The 21,129-nt window shown below is 47.4% G+C and overlaps 1 protein-coding gene across 9 annotated transcripts in view; it reads right to left on the reverse strand.

The window, feature by feature from the left end:
- The window catches only part of LOC119962964 (putative methyltransferase NSUN7), a 225,941-nt gene that overhangs the window by 120,517 nt on the left and 84,295 nt on the right, over positions 1 to 21,129 (reverse strand). For 8 of the 9 annotated variants that reach the window (XM_038791341.1, XM_038791340.1, XM_038791337.1 and 5 more), the window contains one exon: positions 216 to 407. The exons of the other annotated variant lie outside the window; for it this stretch is intronic. In XM_038791341.1, coding sequence (XP_038647269.1) covers positions 216 to 407 — 192 coding nt within the window. The remainder of the gene's footprint in view (positions 1 to 215; positions 408 to 21,129) is intronic. 9 annotated transcript variants of the gene reach the window in all.

Genomic DNA, 21,129 nt, shown 5'->3' on the forward strand with positions numbered 1-21,129 from the left:
ACAAAGGGTATGGGCATGCAGAGACACACATAGGCTGGTATGGAGGGTATGAAGGGTGAGTAGAGGACATGAGGTGCATTGGTTTGCATGGATAGGGCAAAGGGTTGTTGGAGAGGCAATTAGTTGTAAGAGCTGGACGGCTGTATTTTTGCTTTAATGCTTTTTCAAAATCTTTTGACAAAGGGCCAGTGCACTGAGGTAGTCCTTCCACTCACCCCAGCCGCACCCACCAGCTCCTGGCAGCCTCCATACTCATTCCAGGGACAGCCAACCTGACTCCCAGAGAACTCCACCACCTTGGGATGAACCACCATCGTCTTAGGCACTTTCTTCAGCCTTCGCTTTGCAAAGTCGGGAAATGTTCCAACTCTGCATTTCTGACCCAGAAGTAAAAGTTCAGCCAATGTCTGCAAACACAAAACTTACCAAAGGGAGTTGTGGAGAAACCAGTTTATCGCAAGCAGGTAAAAACAGCCACCATTCATCCCCCATTGTGTAGCAATAGCTTCAAACCATGTATGAAGACAATTGAGTATTGATCATGTCACCACCATCATGTATCATATACTATCCCATGGACAAATAAGGCAGTTCAGTCTGAATTACAACTGACCACAAGAGAAACAATCCTCCAGCAAGAATTCTGCCTAACAACCCGTCAACATAAGACCATCAGAACATAAGAACATAAGAACTAGGAGCAGGAGTAGGCCATCTGGGCGGCATGGTAGCATTGTGGTTAGCAGAATTGCTTCACAGCTCCAGGGTCCCAGGTTCGATTCCCGGCTTGGTTCACTGTCTGTGCGGAGTCTGCACATCCTCCCCGTGTGTGCGTGGGTTTCCTCCGGGTGCTCCGGTTTCCTCCCACAGTCCAAAGATGTGCAGGTTAGGTGGATTGGCCATGCTAAATTGCCCTTAGTGTTGGGTGGGGCTACTGTGTTATGGGGATCGGGTGGAGGTGTGGACCTTGGGTAGGGTGCTCTTTCCAAGAGCCGGTGCAGACTCGATGGGCCAAATGGCCTCCTTCTACACTGTAAATTCTATGATCTGGCCCCTCGAGCCTGCTCCGCCATTCAATGAGATCATGGCTGATCTTTTGTGGACTCAGCTCCACTTTCCGGCCCGAACACCATAACCCTTAATCCCTTTATTCTTCAAAAAACTATCTATATTTACCTTAAAAACATGTAATGAAGGAGCCTCAACTGCTTCACTGGGCAAGGAATTCCATAGATTCACAACCCATTGGGTGAAGAAGTTCCTCCTAAACTCAGTCCTAAATCTACTTCCCCTTATTTTGAGGCTATGTCCCCTAGTTCTGCTTTCACCCACCAGTGGAAACAACCTGCCCGCATCTATCCTATCTATTCCCTTCATAATTTTATATGTTTCTATAAGATACCCCCTCATCCTTCTAAATTCTAATGAGTACAGTCCCAGTCTACTCAACCTCTCCTCATAATCCAACCCCTTCAGCTCTGGGATTAACCTAGTGAATCTCCTCTGCACACCCTCCAGTGCCAGTACGTCCTTTCTCAAGTAAGGAGACCAAAACTGAACACAATACTCCATGTGTGGCCTCACTAACACCTTATACAATTGCAACATAACCTCCCTAGTCTTAAACTCCATCCCTCTAGCAATGAAGGACAAAATTCCATTTGCCTTCTTAATCACCTGTTGCACCTGTAAACCAACCTTCTGTGACTCATGCATTAGCACACCCAAGTCTCTCTGCACAGCGGCATGCTTTAATATTTTATCGTTTAAATAATAATCCCGTTTGCTGTTATTCCTACCAAAATGGATAACCTCACATTTGTCAACATTGTATTCCATCTGCAAGACCCTAGCCCATTCACTTAACCTATCCAAATTCCTCTGCAGACTTCCAGTATCCTCTGCACTTTTCGCTTTACCACTCATCTTAGTGTCATCTGCAAACTTGGACACATTGCCCTTGGTCCCCAACTCCAAATCATCTATGTAAATTGTGAACAATTGTGGGCCCAACACGGATCCCTGAGGGACACCACTAGCTACTGACTGCCAACCAGAGAAACACCCATTAATCCCAACTCTTTGCTTTCTATTAATTAACCAATCCTCTATCCATGCTACTACTTTATCCTTAATGCCATGCAACTTTATCTTATGCAGCAACCTTTTGTGTGGCACCTTGTCAAAGGCTTTCTGGAAATCCAGATATACCACATCCATCGGCTCCCCGTTATCTACTGCACTGGTAATGTCCTCAAAAAATTTCACTAAATTAGTTAGGCATGACCTGCCCTTTATGAACCCATGCTGCGTCTGCCCAATGGGACAATTTCTATCTAGATGCCTCGCTATTTATTCCTTGATGATAGATTCCAGCATCTTCCCTACTACCGAAGTTAAGCTCGCTGGCCTATAATTTCCTGCTTTCTGCCTACCTCCTTTTTTAAACAGTGGTGTCACGTTTACTCATTTCCAATCCACCGGGACCACCCTAGAGCCTAGTGAATTTCGGTAAATTATCACTAGTGCATCTGCAATTTCCCTAGCCATCTCTTTTAGCACTCTGGGATGCATTCCATCAGGGCCAGGAGACTTGTCTACCTTTAGCCCCATTAGCTTGCCCATCACTACCTCCTTAGTGATAACAATCCTTTCAAGGTCCTCACCTGTCATAGCCTCATTTCTATCAGTCGCTGGCATGTTATTTGTGTCTTCCACTATGAAGACCGACCCAAAAAACCTGTTCAGTTCCTCAGCCATTTCCTCATCTCCCATTATTAAAACTCCCTTCTCATCCTCTAAAGGACCAATATTTACCGTAGCCACTCTTTTTGTTTTATATATTTGTAAAAACTTTTACTGTCTGTTTTTATATTCTGAGCAAGTTTACTCTCATACTCTATCTTACTCTTCTTTATAGCTTTTTTAGTAGCTTTCTGTTGCCCCCTAAAGATTTCCCAGTCCTCTAATCTCCCAGCAATCTTTGCCACTTTATATGCTTTTTCCTTCAATTTGATACTCTCCCTTATTTCCTTAGATATCCATGGTCGATTTTCCCTCTTTCTACCGTCCTTCCTTTTTGTTGGTATAAACCTTTGCTGAGCACTGTGAAAAATCACTTGGAAGGTTCTCCACTGTTCCTCAACTGTTCCACCATAAAGTCTTAGCTCCCAGTCTACCTTAGCTAGTTCTTCTCTCATCCCCTTGTAATCTCCTTTGTTTAAACACAAAACACTAGTATTTGATTTTACTTTCTCACCCTCCATCTGTATTTTAAATTCTACCATATTGTGATCGCTCCTTCCGAGAGGATCCCTAACTATGAGATCATGAATCAATCCTGTCTCATTACACAGGACAAGATCTAGGACCGCTTGTTCCCTCGTAGGTTCTATTACATACTGTTCTAGGAAACTATCGCGGATACATTCTATAAACTCCTCCTCAAGGTTGCCTTGACCGACCTGGTTAAACCAATCGACATGTAGATTAAAATCCCCCATGATAACTGCTGTACCATGTCTACATGCATCAGTTATTTCTTTGTTTATTGCCTGCCCCACCATAACGTTACTATTTGGTGGCCAATAGACTACTCCTATCAGTGACTTTTTCGCCTTACTATTCCTGATTTCCACCCAAATGGATTCAACCTTATCCTCCATAGCACCGATGTCATCCCTTACTATTGCCCGGATGTCATCCTTAAATAACAGAGCAACACCACCTCCCTTACCATCCACTCTGTCCTTCCGAGGCAATGAAAGGGTACGGGCATGCAGAGAGGCACATAGGCTGGTATGAAGGGTGAGTAGAGGACATGAGGTGCATTGGTTTGCATGGATAGGGCAAAGAGTTGTTGGAGAGGCAGTTAGTTGTAAAAGTTAGTTGCAAAAAGATGTATCTCTTACCGAAATCTGCCACAACGTCATTGGAAAAGAGGCCAGGATTTTCCACCTCCACCCCACCCCACTCCCCCACACCCCCACCACAGCACATTTTTTCCACCGGCAGGATATTGCCGGTACTGCCAAAGTCAATGGCCATTTGCTTTACTCGCTGGCCTTGCTGCCGGGGAACCCATCACAGGTGGCTGCCTTTGGCGGAACCAGAAGATCTCACCAATGGGAAGGTTCAGAAAATCCTGGCCAGGAAATTTCAGCCTCCCTTTATCTTCGAAGAGGTATGAGAGAAGCCATCCAGCCCTGCAATGTTTGCATCTTGAAAAGGACCGATTTAAACACAATTTTGCGTTGTGTTACTCTGTCACCAACCTACGTGTATGTGTCAGATTGAGAATTCATCTTTTATTGTATGTGTCTGTGTGCTTGAGAGAGTAAGTGTTTCATTGTGCTTACATTCCTGTGACGTGTGAATAAACATTATCTTTTCTTTTAATTTTGACATGCCAGAAAGCCTGTTTTGTGTCTATCCTTTAAAATCACAACACTCAAAGGGTTAAAAACACTCCCTCTAATATATGCGCCTTGCTGTATGTTCGCTGAGAGTTAAGGAAAAAGGCAAACGTTATCACACCAACTCTCCCTGTCCATAACAATACAAAGGCAGTGAGAGAAGAAATATTAAGGGGTTCAGCATTTTTGAAAGTGGTTAACTTGCCACGCCCAAATGAAATGTATACCAGGCTGCTGAGAGAAACAAGGGAAGAAATAGTGAAGGCTTTTTAAAAAATAAATTTAGCGTACCCAATTCATTTTTTCCAATTAAGGGGCAATTTAGCATAGCCAATCCACCTACCCTGCACATCTTTGGGTTGTGGGGGTGAATGTGCAAACTCCACATGGTCAGTGACCCAGAGTCAGGATCGAACTTGGGATTATCCCTGCTGCCTTTCTTAAACAAAGGAACAGCATTGGCTTTTCTCCAGTCCTCTGGGACCTCATCTGTAGCCAATAAGGATACAAAGATTTCTGTCAAGGCCCTTGCCTCCCTCAGTATTCTGGGGTAGACCCCATCAGGCCCTGGGGACTTATCTACCTTAATGCTATTTAAGATGCCAGACACCTCCTTTTTGACATCAGCATGACCCAGAATATCTACACACCCTTCCCTAGACTCATCATGCACCAAGTCCTTCTCTTTTGTGAATGCTGATGTAAAGTACTAATTTAGTATCTCGCCCATTTACTCTTGTTCCACGCATAGATTCCCTCCTCTGACCTTGAGTGGGCCAACCCTTTCCCTGGCTACCCTCTTGCTCTTTACATACGCATAAAATGCCTTGGGATTCTCCTTAATCCTGTTTACCAAGGATTTTTCATGACACCTTTTAGCCCTCCTAACTCGTTGTTTAAGTTCCTTCCTACTTTCTTTATATTCGTCTGTCCCAGCCTTCTAGGCCTTACAAATGCTTCCTTTTTCTTTTTCACTAGATTCGCAATATTCCTCGTTATCCAAGGTCCTTGAAACTTGCCATACTTATTCTTCGTCTTCACAAGAGCATGTGGGTCCTGAATTCTAATCAAAATAATCATCTTTATTAGTGTCACAAGTAGACTTACATTAACACTGCAATGAAGTTACTGTGAAAATCCCTGAGTCGCCAAACTCTGGCGCCTGTCGGTTACACTGAAGGAGAATTCAGAATGTTCAATTCACCGAACAGCACATCTTTCGGGACTTGAGGAAGGAAACCGGAGCACCCGGAGGAAACCCACGCAGACACAGGGAGAACGTGCAAACTCCGCACAGACAGTGTCCCAAGCGGGAATCGAACCCGACCCTGGCGCTGTGAAGCAACAATGCAAACCACTGTGCCGCCTATATGGCTTTATTGGAGGGAGTTAAGGCCAAGTGGGGAGAGGAGGAGCTCGGGTGATGCTGGAGGATGGATTGTGGTGTAAGGTGTTGCAGACGTGAATGCCTTAACTTCGTGTACTAGACTAGAGTTAATACAATTAAAGGTGGTGCACATGGCACACCTGACAAGGTCAAGGATCAGCTGGTTGTTTGACAGGGCGGAGGATACTTGCGAGTGGTGTGGATGGGGCCTGGCCAACCATGTACATATGTTCTGGTCCTGTGCAAAGTGGGAGAAATTTTGGGGTTCATTCTTCAGCACCATGTCAGCGAACTTGTAATTGGACGTGGAGCCCGGTCCCCTGGGGGCCATATTTGGTATGTCGGACCTGCCTGAGGGGGGCGAGGTAGTGGGGCTAAGTGTTGATGCTATCCGTAAACGCCGGAGCATTTTACAATGGTATCATCTGGCCCCTAGGAGCAGCGATCTTGTGCCGCACAGAGGGCCAGCACGGCACTGGAGCGCCTCACGCAGCCAGAACGGGCGGCGCGGGTCTGCGCTTGCAGGACACAGCCAACACGGGTCCTCGCATGTGCGTGAGTTGCCGTCTCCATGCCGGACTCCGGGCAATATGGCGGAGCCCTACAGGGGCCCGCCGCAGAGAAACATAGGCACCCCCCCCCCCCCCACACACACAATTAGCCCGCCCGCCGATCGGTTGGCCCCGATCGCGGGCCTGGCCAATGTGGAGGACCAACCCCCCCCTCCAGAGTCAGATCCCCCCTCCCCCCACCAGGACGACCCCCGCAGCCAGAACGCAGAGGTCCTGCTGGGTAGGACCACAAGCGAACAACGGCGGCAGGACTCGGCCGAACTCGGCGGGCATTCGGCCTGTCGAGCACGGAGAATCGCCGGGGGGGCCGCGTTGAGCGGCCCTCGACTGGCCACCGGGCCAACCGCGCAAGCGCCATTGGCACCGATTCTATAGTCGCCGGATGAATCGGCAGCACGGCATCAGAGCGGCGTCGCGGATTCACGCCCCCTCCACCTCGCCGATTCTCCGACGTAGCGCGGGATCAGAGAATCCCGCCCTTGGTCACCGCCAGCTGCTAAGGGGAGGGGGAGTTTGGGAGGGGGCAGGGATGGTGGGTTTATTTTTGAGTCATATGTGTATTGTTTGGTCGAGTGGGGGGGGGCGGGTTCTTTTGTTATTCTTTTTGTGTTGTGTTGTTTTTTTATAAATACAATGTTAAAATATTACAAACCGAATAAAAATATTTTTTAAAAAACAAAACCTAAGCAAGATCCATCCATCCTGTGGCAAAGTACAGTAGTAATCGGGAGTGTTTTAGAAAACAGCAAAGGGTGACCAAAAAGTTGATACGGGAAAAAATAAGTTTACTGGCCAGTAATATAAAAGCAGATTCGAACAGCTTTTACAGGTATGTACAAAGGGAAAGAGCGACAAAAATAAATAATGTTCCCTTAGAGGCAGCGGCAGGAGAAATTATAATGGGGAAGTGGCAGAGATGTTAAAATATATTGTATTCCTGTCTTCACAGTCAAGGACAAAATTTACATGCCAGAATAGAAGGGAACCAAACGGTTAATCAGAATGAGGAATTTAAATAAGTTAACATCAGTAGAAAAAAAAGTATTAGAGAAACTTAAGGGACTAAAAGCTGATGGCCTATGCCCTAGACGTTTAAAAGAGGTAGTGGGCGGGTTTCTCCATTGTATGACGGCAAAACCGTAATCGGTGATCGGGTGGAGAACCGATTCCGACGCCGGAATCGGGGACAGCGCCGTTTTGACGCCAGTTTCATGAGTCTCTGCCGCCTCCAAACCGGCGCTATTGTGACGCGCGCCGCATACAGTTGCAATGTCGTTGGCGCCTCATCGGCCAGCCCGCTCACGATGCTCCACCGCCAATGGGCCAAATTCCAGACGGTGTGGGACATGCGTGGTCTGAGCCGGCGTGCCAGCTGCAGACTGTGTCCAGTGCCGCCACACACGGGGGCTGCGTCTGGTAGGGCTGGGGGGACTGATGGGGGGTGGCAAGGGGTGGCAAGGGTCCCTGTCGGCATAGCGCAAGGCTGTCGGGAATCACTACTGGTTTCCAAAAACGGAAACCAGTCGTGATGGCCACATCGAGGATCTCGGAGGCCACTGGAGCCCCTGGGTGGTCAGCACTAGGGACGTGCCCTGGTACCCTGGCACTGGCACTGAAAGGAGGCCTGGGCCAGAATGGGGCCCATGGAAGGTTGGGGCCTGAAGTGGAAGGAGTCTGAAAGGGGGGTCTGAAAATAAGGTGTAAGCCTTATTGGGGGGGGGGGCCTCAGTGGGGTCTCACATCTGCTTGGGGGGGTGGATGACTCAGACATTTTATGATGGGGTGGGAGGAGGGTTGCCCATGTCTGCGGGGGGGGGGGGGTCACGATATCCACCGGAGGGGGAGGGGGGAGTCCTTTAACAATGGCGTCCTGATCTCAGAAGAGCCGGCCTTCCCGACATCTTAGGTCTCCACTCCAAAAACAAATTCTCATTCTAATTCAGTGAGAATTTCCCAAAGTTCCAAAATAAATAACTGTGTGAGTGGATTGCAATGAGATTCACCCAGAGAACAGTCAGTGAGATTCTCACTGGTTTTTCCGTCCAAAATGACACTTAGTTACTTTTTGGGACCCCCTGTACTATACTTGGATTTCCAACGGGCATTTGATAGAAAGTCGCACAGAAGGTTTGTAGGCAAAATGAAGGCTCATGGATGCGGGGACAATATATCAAAATGGATGGAGGATTGGATATCTTTCAGGAATCAGAGAACAAGAACAAATGGAACATTTTCAAGTTGACAGATTGTAACTGGTGAAGTACCACAAGGGTTAGTGCTGGGGCCTCACATATTTTCAGCTGACATTAATGACCAGTTAAAGAGACTGAGAATGATGCACCCAAGCTTGCTGACAATACAAAGTTAGGTGTTACTGTAAGATGAGAGATATATAGACAGGTGAAGTGAGTGAGCAAAAAAGGTGGAGATTGAGATTATGTGAGGAAGTGTAGGGTTATTCACTTCAGCAGAAAGAATAGAAAAGCTGAAGAAAATTCTAAATATTGATGTTTGGAGAGACTTGGTTGCATTCGTACAAAGAACGGCTTCAGATGGTTTCATAGGTCGGCGCAACATCGAGGGCCGAAGGGCCCGTACTGCGCTGTAATGTTCTATGTTCTAACACAAAGTTAGAATGTCGGTATAGCAAGCAATGGAAGGCAAATGGTACGTCGGCCTTTATTGTAAGGCGTTTGGAGGACAAGAATAAAGAAGTCTTGCTACAACTGTAAGGCTTGGGTGAGATCACACCTGAGTATTATGTACAGTTTTGGTCGCCATATCTATGAAAGGATCTACAAGCCTCGGAGGCGGTACAAGGAAGGTTCACTAGATTGGTCCTTGCGATGAGATTGTTGCTCGATGATGAGAGGCTGCTTAAATAGGATCCATATTCACTGAAGTTTAGAAGAGTGAGAAGTAACCCCACTGATACAGACTAGATTCTGAAAGGGCTTGACAGGGTAGACACTGAGAGGTTGTTTCCCCTGGTTGAAGAGACCTAGAACATGGGGGTACAGCCTCAGGATAAAGGGTCGGTATCATTTATGACTGAAATAAGGAAAGATTTCTTCGCTAAGAGGGATGTCAATCTTTGGCCAGAGGTTATGGATGATTCATCGTTGTATATATTCCAGTCTGAGGTGGATATATTTTTGATCTTTCAGAGAATCAAGGAATATGGGGGAGTCAGACAGGAAAGAGCAGTTATGGTATTAGATCAGCCAAGGTTGTATTGAATGATGGCAGGCTCGTGGGGTTGAACAGTCTACTTCTGCTCCTATTTATCTTCTTGTATTGGCCTGTATAGAGTATAGGAATGACCTATTCCCCTTAGCAGAAATTGTTAATAATGCTAAAATACGTAACTTTATTTGCAGCGCATCTTAAACAGAATTCACTTATAATAACAAGAAAATCCATGAGTACCAAACATTTAAATGTCAAATATCGAATCAGATATTGATTTCTTCTGGTATATAAATATATTGCTTTGTGAGTACTCATCACACTGGAGTAACTGGTTTGAACAAAATGAATCACTAGTCACAGGGCTGGCGATGCTGCCCTTTAATCGCAGAACATAATACCATATCACAGTGGTATATATCCAACAGTTTATAAAAGCTATTCAGCCTGACAATCTCACCCTCAATGCTACAAACAGATACCCCAATTTAGAAGTAAGCAGGTTAATAAAAATAGAAAATGATTGGGGATAAGCAGATTTAAATATCTGTTACATTCAAAGAAAGCTGTCAATTAAAAACATATTTGAGAAAGTCTCATTTCAAGTGAATAGCTTAATCCTTTCTTAGACAACAATCGCAGGCAAACAAACTAACTTATGTAACTACAACACCACGTTTCAAAACATTCCCGACTGCTCCACAAAGAGGGTTGTCAAAATGAACTTTGACACCAAACCACATAAAGAGATACACTAGAGCCGATGACCAAAAGCTTGATCAAAGGCGTAGGTTTTAAGGAATCTTGAAAAAGAGGAAAGAGCGAAAAGAGGGAGTCCGAAAAAAAGGCAGCAGGCACAACTGTGATGGGTGAACGGGCACGTTAGGACATGGGCAAGAGACTTTGGAATGGCCTCCTGTTTAGAGGGTTGAATGTGCAGGGTCCACTGGAGTAGCCAAGTCTAGAGAAGCCAAAAGCAGAGGTGAGGAACATTAGTGCAGGACGAAGAAGGAAAGCGTTTGCAAGTGATTCTCTGGTATGATTAGATAGATAAGGATTGAACCAGGTGACTGTAGTCCCATGTTGGAGGAGGATAGTGTGGTTAATCATATTAGAGGTTGCAGACAGATCGAGGACGACCAGAATGAATAGTTTATCTCTGTCACAGTCTTGCGAGATATCATCAGCCGGACACTCCATTCCTTTTTTCTCCACTTTTAAATACAATTTTAGAGTACCCAGTTCATTTTTTCCAATTAAGGGGCAATTTAGTGTGGCCAATCCACCTAGCCTTGGTTGTGGGGGCGCAACCCACGCAAACACGGGGAGAATGTGCAAACTCCACACGGACAGTGGCCCAGAGTCGGGATCGAACCTGGGACCTCGGTGCCGTGAGGCAGCAGTGCTAACAACTGCGCCTCCGTGCTGGCTTGGGATTCTCCATTCCTGAAACTAAGTGTTGACCCCGGGTTAAGATTAGTGGAGTTCTACGACAGCAAAGTTTCCGCCACAGCTGGACCAATTCAACGACCATTAAGGGGCTAGCACCAGCAACACGTGGGACACAATCGATTCCAATGAGAAACGGTGCAGGATTCGCCGGATTCGGGATTGACATTCAGGAGGCTAGCAAGCTGCAGCCGCATATACACATTTCACTCCCCACACACACCATCCCAGCCAACAAGATGGCAGCAAGACACATGGTCCCGAGATTTAGCAATGCAGAATTGGAGATCCTGCTGCACGCCATGGAGGAGAAGCGGGCAACCATGTACCGCAGGGTGGGAAGGAGGCTGCCAGCCGCCGGCGTTCGCTGGGCCTGGGCGAAGGTGGCAGTGGTCAGCAGCGCCGTGGGAAACATCATCTGGAATGGCCAGAAGGGACGGACAAAGCTGCACAACCTCCTCAGGGCAGCCAGGGTGAGTAGTCAGCACTGTGCCCCTGGCACCAACCCCAATCACCCGTAACCCCACCGCCCCCGCTCCCCCAACCAGGAGGTGGCCGAACCCCCACCTTGCACCACATGCAAACACCCATACCGACAGCCATGACCACGTGCACTGGCCATTGAAGCCACCAGCCACCCACCCCCTTGGCTGCATGCGTCGGACTGTCTAACATGTGTGCGCTTTCTGTTTCCCGCTCTCCACTAACCAGAAGAAGGCCGCGCACAACCGCCAAGAGTGGGAGACGACTGCAGGTGGACTGCTAGACTTGAGGCCCCTCATCATAGCAGAGCAGTGGGCACTGGACGTGGTCAATGTGCCCGAGGGAAGAGCAGTCGCCGGGGCAGCGGTTGACATGGGGCGAGGAAGTGAGACCCCTCTGAGTTACGGTTCCCCACAGCACGTGTCACCCCAGCCACAACCAGAACCCCGTGCGTCAGCCAGCGACAAGGATGAGGCCAACACGGATGAAAGCCCTTGACCCACATCCCGAGTCACCCAGGAGTTCGAGTCGGGGGATAACACTGACTTCCAGTCACGGTTGTCTCCAACATCCTCCACCATCCCAGAGACACTCACCTCAGTTGGGCATTTTAGTGAAGTAGATCCTTGGGCAGTACCTGGTGTGCACCACACACATACTCCGGTACTGCAGTTGGAGGTAGGAACTCCCAAGGAGACGGACAGTCGGGGGCTGGGGTGCGGGTTGGTGGGTGGGGCAGCTATACGGCCGGTGGCTTTCAGCAGAACCATGGGCCATGGTGGGTGGTCTGTGTGGTGAGCAGCAAGGCGGTTCCCTTGCAGGCTGCGGAAACGGCAGTCCATGCCTGGATGCCGCCTCAGTCCTGTTTGGGGGGGGGGGGGTCACCATGGCCCCACAGCCCATTCCCTGCACCCCCCGACCAGCCTCCTGTCCTGTGTCAGGACCGGCATCCCACGATCACGCCTCTGCATGTCCTACCTCCCTCCCTCATCAGCCACAGCACCTGTTCCATGATTTCTAAAAGCATAAAAATAACCATGCTTTCGGGAATTCCCCCGGTGAAGGCAGAGGATCGGGGAGGCCCCGGAGAATACCGGGTCAGGCTTGCTAATGATATGCAGATGGCGTTTACTGTACAGGGGCAGCAGGGTAGCATGGTGGTTAGCATAAATGCTTCACAGCTCCAGGGTCCCAGGTTCGATTTCCGGCTGGGTCACTGTCTGTGTGGAGTCTGCACGTCCTCCCCCTGTGTGCGTGGGTTTCCTCCGAGTGCTCCGGTTTCCTCCCACAGTCCAAAGATGTGCGGGTTAGGTGGATTGGCCATGCTAAATTGCCCGTAGTGTCCTAATAAATGTAAGGTTAAGGGGGGGGTTGTTGGGTTACGGGTATAGGGTGGATACGTGGGTTTGAGTAGGGTGATCATGGCTCGGCACAACATTGAGGGCCGAAGGGCCTGTTCTGTGCTGTACTGTTCTATGTTCTATGTTCTATGTATGTGCTGAGTGGAATGCATTGATGCTGATGTCGAGGCAATGGAGAATTGCGATTTGGTGTGACTCCGTCACCGACCACATTTCGGCGTCAAGACCGATTCTCCGTCCAATCGCCTTTCCCGATTGCGGCGTCGGCCAACGTAGAATCCTGCCCCATGTGTCTTTGATTCGAGCTGTTTCACTACTGCAGAAGGGGCAAAAGACTGAATGGAGAAATTCTAACATGGAGTTTTAGGAGACATAGGCACTGATTTAAGAGGAGGCTACACGTTCAAGGACCTTGCAAAGGAAAAGGTTGGAGATGGAGTGGTAGTTTGCAACTACTATAGAAGACATGCTGAGTGTGTCATGAGAATGTCACTTTAAGAAATGTTTGGCTGCTCATGTTACTGCAGTGATGTCAGAGTGTGGGTGGAGTTGAGCTCTGGTTCTGCTTTTTAGTTTCACTTTGAGAAAAGCTTGGGTGTGTCTGTCTTTTGGTGTCGTTTTTCAGTGTACTGCAGCTGAAGTCAGCCAAAGCAGCTGTACTGTTGATTTCTCTGTCATGAAGAACTATTTCCTGATCATTTGGTGAATTGAGAAGTTTAAATGTTTTCAGTATTGAATGTAAATCTTGATGTGCTTCTGTTTAAAGGTTTGTTAAGTCTTTTGGGTATAAAATGACAGCATACAGGTTACTTAGTGTTGTATTCTTTGGGGGTTATCTTTGAATTAATGCTTGCTAAGATATTCACTGTTTGCTTTAAAAAGGTTAATTGAGTTCATAGAATAAACATTGTTTTGCTTTCAAAAAGAACTTTCCAATTTCTGAAGTACCACTCTTGTAGAGTGGGCCGTGTGCTCCCCATACCACAATCTATTAAAAGTTGTGGGCCAGGTGAACTCCATGATACACTTTGGGGTTCTCTAAACCCTGGCCCATAACAAGACCCACTCCCCCACCTTGCTCATTCTAAATTCAGACATAATCAGTCTGTGAGAATTCTTTAATGTGATTCACTGCTTCCTATCCTTGCTGACGTTACTGCTGTTGAACGCCTTTGATGACATTCTCTCATCTGAGGCCAAGACCCATGGAGGAAGGGCCAAAAAGGGGAGCGTTTTCCACTGAGGAGGTCATCTGGTACCATGGCATATCTTCTGGTTGTGACCTCGTTAATTATGCACTCAATGGTTCAGCACCGTATTCCATGGCACTGTGGGCCTGATGGTGCAAGGCCTGCCATCATATCGGGGCATCATATTGAAATGGCGCCCAACATCATTGACCCTCCTTTGAAGGAAAAGGATGGACTTCCTGATAAAGATAGACAGATATTCAGGAACACCCTGAGGCAGGAAGATTGATCTCTTTAATGACACTGAATCTGGAAGATCCACCTGTAGATGCTTCCCTCCGCCCACTGCTTTCATGCTCCAGAGTCCAGGGTTTCTGGCGTGCCCCATCCCAAACTCTAGAGGCTACCCCAGGCATTGTTCAGGTGATTCCCAACTTCTGAATGCCACATTGTTCCAGGCATGTTCTTGCCCACTAGCATTGCAGAGAATCGGGCATGAGCGGCAGACTCTGGTCAGGCCTTCATTCGCATTCCATTTGTGGGATGCAAATCAGTTTCATGCTGGTCTTTAGCATGTTTCCCAATTCGTCATTAGAAGCACAAGCAGGAGACCCCGAGGGAATTTCACACCAGGGTAAAACCGAATTTTGGACTCTCGTTGAACCTGCTGGTGAGGCTATGGGTGAATTCCGCTCCTTGATGTGGCATCAAATCAAATTAACATCAGGAAAAGTGAAATCTACGACACAAAGATTTCTAGATCTTTGTGGACCATTTAGTTCAAGGTCAGCACCATGTCATTATATTACCGCAGGCTGCAAACTCTAGGCTCATGTTGCAGAGTTCAAATCTTCAAAAATGGATAGCACTGCAAATTTATTAACAAATAAATAATAGCTCAGTGCTAAAAAAATGCAACCACTGTATACTGCAACTAATGTTGAACTGTTGATAATGAAGCAGTTTTAATACCAAGGAATATTTAATGCGTATGGCCTACCTTTGTGCAATGGATTTCACCTCTCCTGATGTTAATTGTATCTGACATCATGTAAAGGTATCCAGCGTCAGTGATGCCTTCAAGCAGGGTAAGCAGCCATTTCACCAATTCCAAGGATATTCCTTGAAAAAGAAAATCCACTAACAGGATGCTACCATCAGTCCAAAACAATGTTCTGTCTTTCAAACAAATGAGTAATGCCATGTATGAATATCAGTGCCAGTGCAATACCAGGCACATTGGCCCAATTTTGCACTTGCAAAACCCAAAACAAAATGTTTACTCTTTGGGTGGCACGGTGGCTAGCACTGCTGCTTCACAGCTCCAGGGTCCCGGGTTCAATTACAACCTGGGGTGACTGTCTGTGTGGAGTTCGCACTTTCTCTGGTGCTCCGGTTTCCTCCCACAGTCCAAAATGTGCAGGTTAGGTGGATTGGACGTGCTAAATTGCCCCGTAAGAGTCCAAAAGGTTAGGTGGGGTTACTGGGTTGCGGGGATACGGTGGAGGCGTGGGCTTGAGTGGGATGCTGTTTCCAAGGGCCAGTGCCGACCCAATGGATCGAATGGCCTCCTTCTGAACTGTAAGGATTCTATGATGTGGTTCCGCAATTAGGCTAGACTTTCTGAACAATCCTGAGTATGCAACAGCTTCTTCCCTGCTGTTATCAGACTCCTTAATGACCATCTTATAGACAGATCTGATCTCTTCACACATCTTCTCTCCTGAGTAGTACTGCACTTCTGTATGCTTCACCTGATGCCTCTCACTATGTATTTTTAAATTGAGTATTTATGTATTCCCTATGTGGTTTTTTTTTCATGTTTGGAATGATCTGTCTGGACTGTACGCAGAACAATACTTTTCACTGTACCTTGACATACATTCATATGCAGAGACCTGCGGCAGGATTCTCCCCTACCCGGCGGAGCGGGGGGTCCCGGCGGAATGGAGTGGCGTGAACCTCTCCAGCGTCGGGCCGCCCCAGAGGTGCGGAAATCTCTGCACCTTTAGGGACCAAGCCCTAACATTGAGGGGCTAGGCCCGCGCCGGAGTGGTTGGCACCCCGCCGGCCAGAGGGAATGGCCTTTGGCGCCATGCCAGCCAGGGCCGAAGGGACTTCGCCGGCCGGCATAAAGTCCGCGCATGTGCCGGAGTGTCAGCGGCTGCTGATGTCATCCCCGCACATGCGCAGGGCAGGTGGTCACTTCCGCCTCCGCCATGGTGAAGACTATGGTGAAGGCGGAAGGAAAAGAGTGCCCCCACGGCACAGGCCCGCCGGCCGATCGGTGGGCCCCGATCGCGGGCCAGGCCACCGTGGGGGCACGCCCCAGGGCCAGATCGCGCCGCGCCCCCCCTCCCCCAAAGGACCCCGGAGCCCACCCGCGCCGCCTGGTCCCGCCGGTACTGTAGGTGGTTTGATCCATGCCGGCGAGAGAGGCATGACAGTGACGGGATTTCGGCCCGTCGCAGACCAGAGAATCGCCCGGGGGGGGGGCAACCGGTGCGGTGCAATTCCCGCCCCCGCCGAATCTCTGGTGCCGGAGACTTCGGGAGACGGCAGGGGCAGTATTGCCATCGGCCCCCGGCGATTCTCCGACCCGGCAGGGGGTCCCACCCCTGTTCTCTGCAAGCAAAAGGAATACATTCAAGCCTTGAATATTTTTGAAGTAGCCAGGAGCTTGGAGAGCCTTTAGGTTCCCATTTCTTTCGCTATGGCAATGCGTCGGCCAGAGTTGACTTACCAACCAGTCAGCACGCTTTTCTCCTGTAGTATAAATTGTTGTGACAGTTTTCAATTTAAAATTCTTGTGTTTGTTCTAATGAGTAAAAGATGTAAAGCTTTCGCAAAATGTGCCCTTTCAACAATATTCAAAATAAACATTCCAAATGAAAGTTATAATGAAAGTTAATCCATATTGCATATAAAAGTTAACTTTTCACCTGGCCCATGTTAACTTTTTTACAGCCTATCTTCCATATGTTTGATTGTCTTTGTGCTCTTACAACCTCTCTGACTGCAGCTTGGCTGCTGGAAGGCTGCTGACCTTCAATGGATAAGACTATAGATGGACTGGATGATGACTTTGAACAGTTCTGAGCCCAAGAGGCCCCGTTAGAGACTACGCCATCCTGACACAAGGTGCCTCCAGAGTAGGTTGACTAGTTGACAGGTAATAGCAAGAATACTGGGGGAAATAGCGGTGGAAAGATGTCTTTCCACCCCTGTCAGGATGGAAGAGATAGCTTCCCACTGCCATTTCCCCGGGTGGTGACCCAGCAGTCCCAGCAATCTGTTGGAGGTCAGATTGCTGGACTGTTGTATCACCCTACAAGATATTTTTTGCGCATGAATCCACAGCCATGGTGGCAGCAGTCTGTGGTTGCATAGCCGCAAGCTCACTTTGCACGACAGCAGTCTGAGTTTGACTGTAGCACTCAAGATGTCTGATGGAAGATACTTGTGCTGTAATGGAGGTGGAGACATTGGCTATCAGACGCTGCATCACAGGTTGGCCATTGAGTTGGCCCCCAACTCCATGCTGGAAAGAACTGGCTTCAAATTGTAATAAAAATCCTGTGCCAAGATGGTGGCAGACTCATTTAGATCATAGAATTTACAGTGCAGAAGGAGGCCATTCGGCCCATCGAGTCTCAACCGGCTCTTGGAAAGAGCACACCACCCAAGGTCAACGCCTCCCCCCATCCCAATAACCCAGTAACCCCACCCAACACTAAGGGCAATTTTGGACACTAAGGGCAATTTATCATGGCCAATCCACCTAACCTGCACATCTTTGGACTGTGGGAGGAAACCGGAGCACCCGGAGGAAACCCACGCACACACGGGGAGGATGTGCAGACTCCGCACAGTGACCCAAGCCGGAATCGAACCTGGGACCCTGGAGCTGTGAAGCCATTGTGCTATCCAGAATGCTACCGTGCTGCCCACAGTTAAGGACTGTCTGGCCTGTTTGCCCTTCCTGGATATCCAAAAGGGGAAAGACACACGAGTAAGGTCATTGTGGAGAGGGCATGTGTATACCTGCAGCTTGTAGAGCAGAAGAGTGCGTGGAATGAAAGGGAGATAAGGAGGATTAGGTATGAGGATGTTGCAATCCTAGTGATTTCACCCGTGCTGCAACCCACACCCTCAATAGTGGGCATTCTAATCAGGGCCACTGTCTCCTTCACATTGGTAAGGATGGGTAAGTGCACCTGTCCCTTCTGGTTAGCTACTGTGCCTCCTGTTGTACATCTTGTCCAAATAAAAGAGGAAAGTATGTCAGTGAGTGCTGTGTAATTTATTTGGCTAATGTGACCTGCATGGTTGAATAATTGGCAGTGTGATGTGGGAGTAAAGCTTGCAGCATTGCTAAGTGTGGGAAGGTGAAGGGCAACATATGAATGTGAGGTATGAATTTTGATTGACGGATATCATTGGTAGTAGAAGTGACATGGGTGTGGCACATTGATCAGCACCTGAGGCTAGTAGTCCGGTTAATAGGATATGGCATTTGATTATGTGTTTACTGATCTTGACTATTCATGCGGGGTCATTAAACCTCTTGTGATGCCGCATCTAGGCCTTCAAGCCTTTACCCCTGCTGTTGACCTCCAGGATATCTGTTCCTACGGCCTCTCAATAAGAGTATGGATATCCCTTTTTCGATACAGAATATTACTTCTCTGCACTTCTTCCGCCAAGGCTTCCAGTGCAGTGTTCACACAACTTGGAGCCAACTCTCTCCTGTGTTGTACCATTCTTCTGTCTTTCTCAAATCAGATTTGGCTTCCAGAGACTGCCAGCATTTGCTCCATCCATTGAAATTTGGGCAGCACAAGTGGATAGCACTGTGGCTTCACAGCACCAGGGTCCCAGGTTTGATTCCCCGCTTGGTCACTGTCTGTGTGGAGTTTGGACATTCTCCCCGTGTCTGCGTGAGTTTCCTCCGGGTGGTCTGGTTTCCTCCCACAGTCCAAAGACGTGCAGGTTAGGTGGATTGGCCATGATAAATTGCTCTGAGTGACCAAAGAAAAAGGTTAGGAAGGGTTATTGGGTTAGGGGGATAGGGTGGAAGTGAGGGCTTAAGTGGGTGGGTGCAGACTCGATGGGCTGAATGGCCTCCTTCTGCACTGTATGTTCTATGTAATGTTCATAGTGCACTTATCTTTTAAACGGTGCAGGCTAGCTTTAACTGATGCTAGTCACACTTAATATTGGCATCCTGTTCGGGCATGCAGTCAATCAACAGCATGGTTAATGCTGGCTGAATACCAAAATCATTTAAAATGCAGGCAGCAAATGTTCGCATGCTGCCTTGCGTTGCAGTAATCTCGTGCAAGTTAATCTAGCGTCAGGATCCCTGCACCCTGTTTAGGGGGCTATCATATTTAGTCCTCTATAACTTTTAATGAACAAAGATGCATAGTTTGTCAGTATTAATTAAGTGGATAATTAGAGGTTTGACTAATCTGCCATTTTAATTTTGCCTCTTGATGCATATGAAATATTCGGAGTATTAAATTGAATTTCATTGAAATATAAACCTGTCAAACAATCCACAGCAGGACAATAAGGCCTTTTCACTGGAGATTTTTCTTCAACACAGGTCAGTCTACCTTTTGAAAGCATGTTGATATACTTATGCCAGTAACATAAGTGGTTGAAAAGTATATGACTTCAACAACAAGGTCTTTGTAGAGTTTTGTATGATGGATGGGCTGGCTGGTTCTCAAACTAAAATCATGTTTTTCTTCACTAGGAGGAGTTTATATAGTTCTCATGTTCTGCCTAAAAGGAGTGGAAGGAAAACTGCCACTGTCTTAGTTCACCTAAATACAAACTAGGGTTCAGACTTGGAACCGTTATCCTATCTGACCTTCACACACACAGTGAAAAGACCAAAACTGGACACTATTCTTAAGGAGGCCTAACCGAGGTCTTGTACAAGGACAAAATGTAACCACGCATAAATGATGGACAGGAAAAGATCTGCTTATTTGTATCATCTAGTCTGCCCCAGACAGTGGGGTGCATGTCCATATACATCATGATAAACACGCCCCACGCACCTGGAGCTATTTTGTGGGAAAAGATGACAAGCCTAATATCCAACCTAGTTCTGCCTTAACATAATTTAAGTGTAATTCTTGGATCCATCCCTAATCTTTCCTGTTAAAGTAGTTTGTCCACATAAACACAATCTAGTCCCTTCATTATTTTATAAACCTCAACCAACTCAGCACGAGTCTACACTTTTCTAAAGATGATACTCTTACCCGTTTTAGAGTCTTCAACTTTGTTGGCAAAAGTCAGTTGCTGATTGTTGAGAAGTATTCAAGAGTAAAGATTGATGCAAAATAATTAAAGGCTCCACCATACCCTGCAAGCCAATTTGAATCTCTCCTGGGAGCCCTTCAATGAATCTTTATAGTCTTGAACACTCCTCCATTGGATTTTTCCATTGTTACTGCAACTATCCACTATCCTCCTCTGATTGTCTAGCTCTAATGAGCTGCTTTTATTTCCTTAAATTGGGCATAATAATACATTTCAGTGTTTCTTTGATAATTATAATCTTTCAATCTGTGAAAAGATTTATCAGACTAATCTGTCTGTGCACATGACTTTCAGCCAGCTGTTGAAGACTCCTGGTTTGACCGCACCCAGTATCCTGTCACATAATTCCTGCTCCTTCTGGCTGCAAAAACATTTAACTGTTGTGGCCTTTTCTGAGTAGCCTCCAACGATTCCTTTAAGTACCATTGGCTGCTAGGCCACCCAAAAACCTGGCATTTGCACATCAATCTTGGAACTATGTTCCATAATAGGAGCAGTGGTTAACTTCTGCCTGATCAGACCAAATGATTCCTCTAAATTATTTTCACCCGACTCTGCTACTTGACAAAAGCACACACGTAAAATTCAGCATGTAGTCCATGTGATGTTGTGTTCAACTGAGTGGTTTGCTGGGCCATTTCAGAGGACAGAAGAGTCAAAATCATTGTTCTGGGACGAAAAGTCATGCGCATGCTACACTGGATACGGGTGGGAGGTTTACTGCATTAACAGGAAAGACAC

The sequence above is a fragment of the Scyliorhinus canicula genome, chromosome 3 (genome assembly GCF_902713615.1).
Source record: "Scyliorhinus canicula chromosome 3, sScyCan1.1, whole genome shotgun sequence".
Taxonomy (NCBI): domain Eukaryota; kingdom Metazoa; phylum Chordata; class Chondrichthyes; order Carcharhiniformes; family Scyliorhinidae; genus Scyliorhinus; species Scyliorhinus canicula.